At 34.5% G+C, this 2,336-nt stretch overlaps 1 protein-coding gene across 1 annotated transcript; it reads right to left on the reverse strand.

Moving 5' to 3' along the window:
• On the reverse strand, positions 648 to 2,251 carry LOC107635157. Its single transcript, XM_016338536.2, has 2 exons — positions 1,623 to 2,251; positions 648 to 1,101 (listed from the first exon to the last, which is right to left on the reverse strand). The coding sequence occupies exons 1-2, from the start codon at positions 2,091 to 2,093 to the stop codon at positions 1,057 to 1,059; spliced, it is 516 nt and encodes a 171-aa protein (XP_016194022.1). The 5' UTR covers positions 2,094 to 2,251; the 3' UTR covers positions 648 to 1,056.

Here is a 2,336-nt window from a genome sequence, read left to right on the forward strand (position 1 = left end):
TTAGTCTAGTTTATATAACTGACACAAAGTCCCTAACTCAATTAGTCTTGATTTGTTGTGCTAAAACGTAACTTAATTTTATAAATAAGTTACAATGCACCCTGGAACAACTTTTTTATTTGAGGGATAAATTACTAAATTTCAAAGTTTGTTACATGTTGCTGTCACTACTTACTAACTTTAGTAAGATCTAAATATAAAAGAGGTTGCAAATTTGTTGCAACAGATAAGTTACTTGCAAGTTGCAACATGTTTCAGCAATTTTTTAAAATTTATGGACCCTGTGAAACTGTCAATATAAAATCCTTTGTCGTCATCAAGTAAAAGAAGCAATTTGCGTTATCATAATATCTTGTTAGTGTTGAGGACATGCCGAAACATATTGCAGAAACCAAGAATGACCACCAACAATGTACACAAATATTTACAGAAAATATAATTTATTCATAATTAGCAAATTAAGCCATTCGAAATATCCCACTTTAAAATTTCTTCACTTTTTGGATTAGCAAATTGATTTTGGCGCTCTAAAGTACTAACTTAAGCCGAAAGATTGCCACAAACACAAACAGTAATCGCCATAATTATTGAAGGAACAAGGAATTAAAGATTGGAGTCACCTTAATTCCCAAGACTCATCACCAACATATTCATAATTTGTTTATTACTATTAACATGGCCAAGTCCATTAGTCTAACATAACACAGCTGAGAAACACTTACAACTTAACAAGACAAAAAGGATAAAGATAGTAAACGGTAAAATCTTTGGTATTAACTGTTTGATAATATTATTAGCAAAATCATCAACCTGAACCAACATGCCAGTCTGTCACAAGATTTTGCCATAAAAACTTCTATGCAATGATGCAAGGATCCAATGTTTTTTTCATCACCAAAATTGTCATCATTCGACCCTTGCTGGAGACAGGTAACTGATTCGACCAAAAAATTAAAAAAAGGAGAAGACTTTCACTGTACATAAGAAAAGAACAAGATCCAACACAGGGATAGAGCAAGTTCTTGAAAAAGATAACAGCAACATTCTTTTTATCTTCTACCAAACTGACCACAGCGATTGATCACTCTCACCAGCATCAGGCTGAACAAATTTTGAAACAGCAAATGAAATTAGGGCAACATATTCAGAATAACTAACAAATCTCACATAACCAAATTGCACAAACCATAAATCTAGAATTCTCAGAAGAAAAAAGAATCATACATTTCACATAACTAAACCAGAATAAAACTTTTCATTTTTTAACCAGCTGAAAAAATTCAGCTAAAATGGGGAAGTAAAAGCCATAATTCTCACATACCCATGAAGCAGAAAACCATGAATCTCCTTCCCGGAATAAAAAAGGATCATAAATTTCACAAATCCAACAAGCACAGCATGTAAAACTCAGCTACAGGGAAAATATACCGTGACAAAAAAATTCATAAATTTCACATGCCCAGAAACCAAAAACCATAAATCTCGCATACCCAGAAAGAAAAAACAAAAATTTCAACAGACCCATGACCCAACAAATTAAAAAAATCAATAATTTCCACGGTGGAGAAAGAAAAATCTAAAATTGAAATGATGGGGGCATTGCAAATTACATAATTTCTCACCTGAGGTGTGCATTCAGGAGGAGCCTCAAAAATCGAAACTGCGAATTGCTTATCAGCAACACCAACATCAAAATGTATAACCCCAGAATTTGGAACATCAACACGAATCCCCTTAACGGGGAACCATAGGAAGAGTTCCTGCGCCGAAATACCGGATAATTTCCCGATCTGACCGTACCCTAAGGTACCCTTTATGCTTGAATCGTAGTGAACCTCGTTCTCGAACTTTGCGTTGCAAGGTTCTTCCATCATCACCTCGAATTCACCGCTTGAATCGTTCATTGAATATTTCGTGATCCCTTTTGGGAGAAGACCCACGGGAAGACCCTTCGATTTGAGAACCTCGTATATGGTCGTAGAATTCGAAGAAGAAGAAGAAGAAGATGATGATGAAGGAAGAAGAAGGAGGAAGAGGAGAATCAATGACTGAATCTGAATCATTGGTGATGAAAAGGAAGAAGAAGCAGCCATGGATTGATGGATGGATGGATGGTTTGTATTGGTTCTGTCTTGTGTGGTTTTATTGGTAATTTTCTCTTCTCCGAGTTTTTTTTTTCTTTTTCTTTTTTTAATTTTGGGAACAGAAGAAGAATTGAAGAATGAATGGGATAATGGGAGAACCAAGATTTCTTTTGTTTGGTTTGTTTCATTCTCTTTCTTTTTATTTACCTACCTACTTGCCACGAGAAAATATATATTTTAGATTTAACGGTA

Source organism: Arachis ipaensis, chromosome B04 (assembly GCF_000816755.2).
Source record: "Arachis ipaensis cultivar K30076 chromosome B04, Araip1.1, whole genome shotgun sequence".
NCBI lineage: Eukaryota > Viridiplantae > Streptophyta > Magnoliopsida > Fabales > Fabaceae > Arachis > Arachis ipaensis.

Excerpts from the sequence above, each read along its gene's own strand:
- LOC107635157 (XM_016338536.2), bottom strand. The coding sequence starts at position 2,093 with ATGGCTGCTTCTTCTTCCTTTTCATCACCAATGATTCAGATTCAGTCA. Across the intron at positions 1,102-1,622 it reads CTCCTGAATGCACACCTCAG|CCTGATGCTGGTGAGAGTGA; the intron begins GTGAGAAATTAT and ends AAATTTGTTCAG.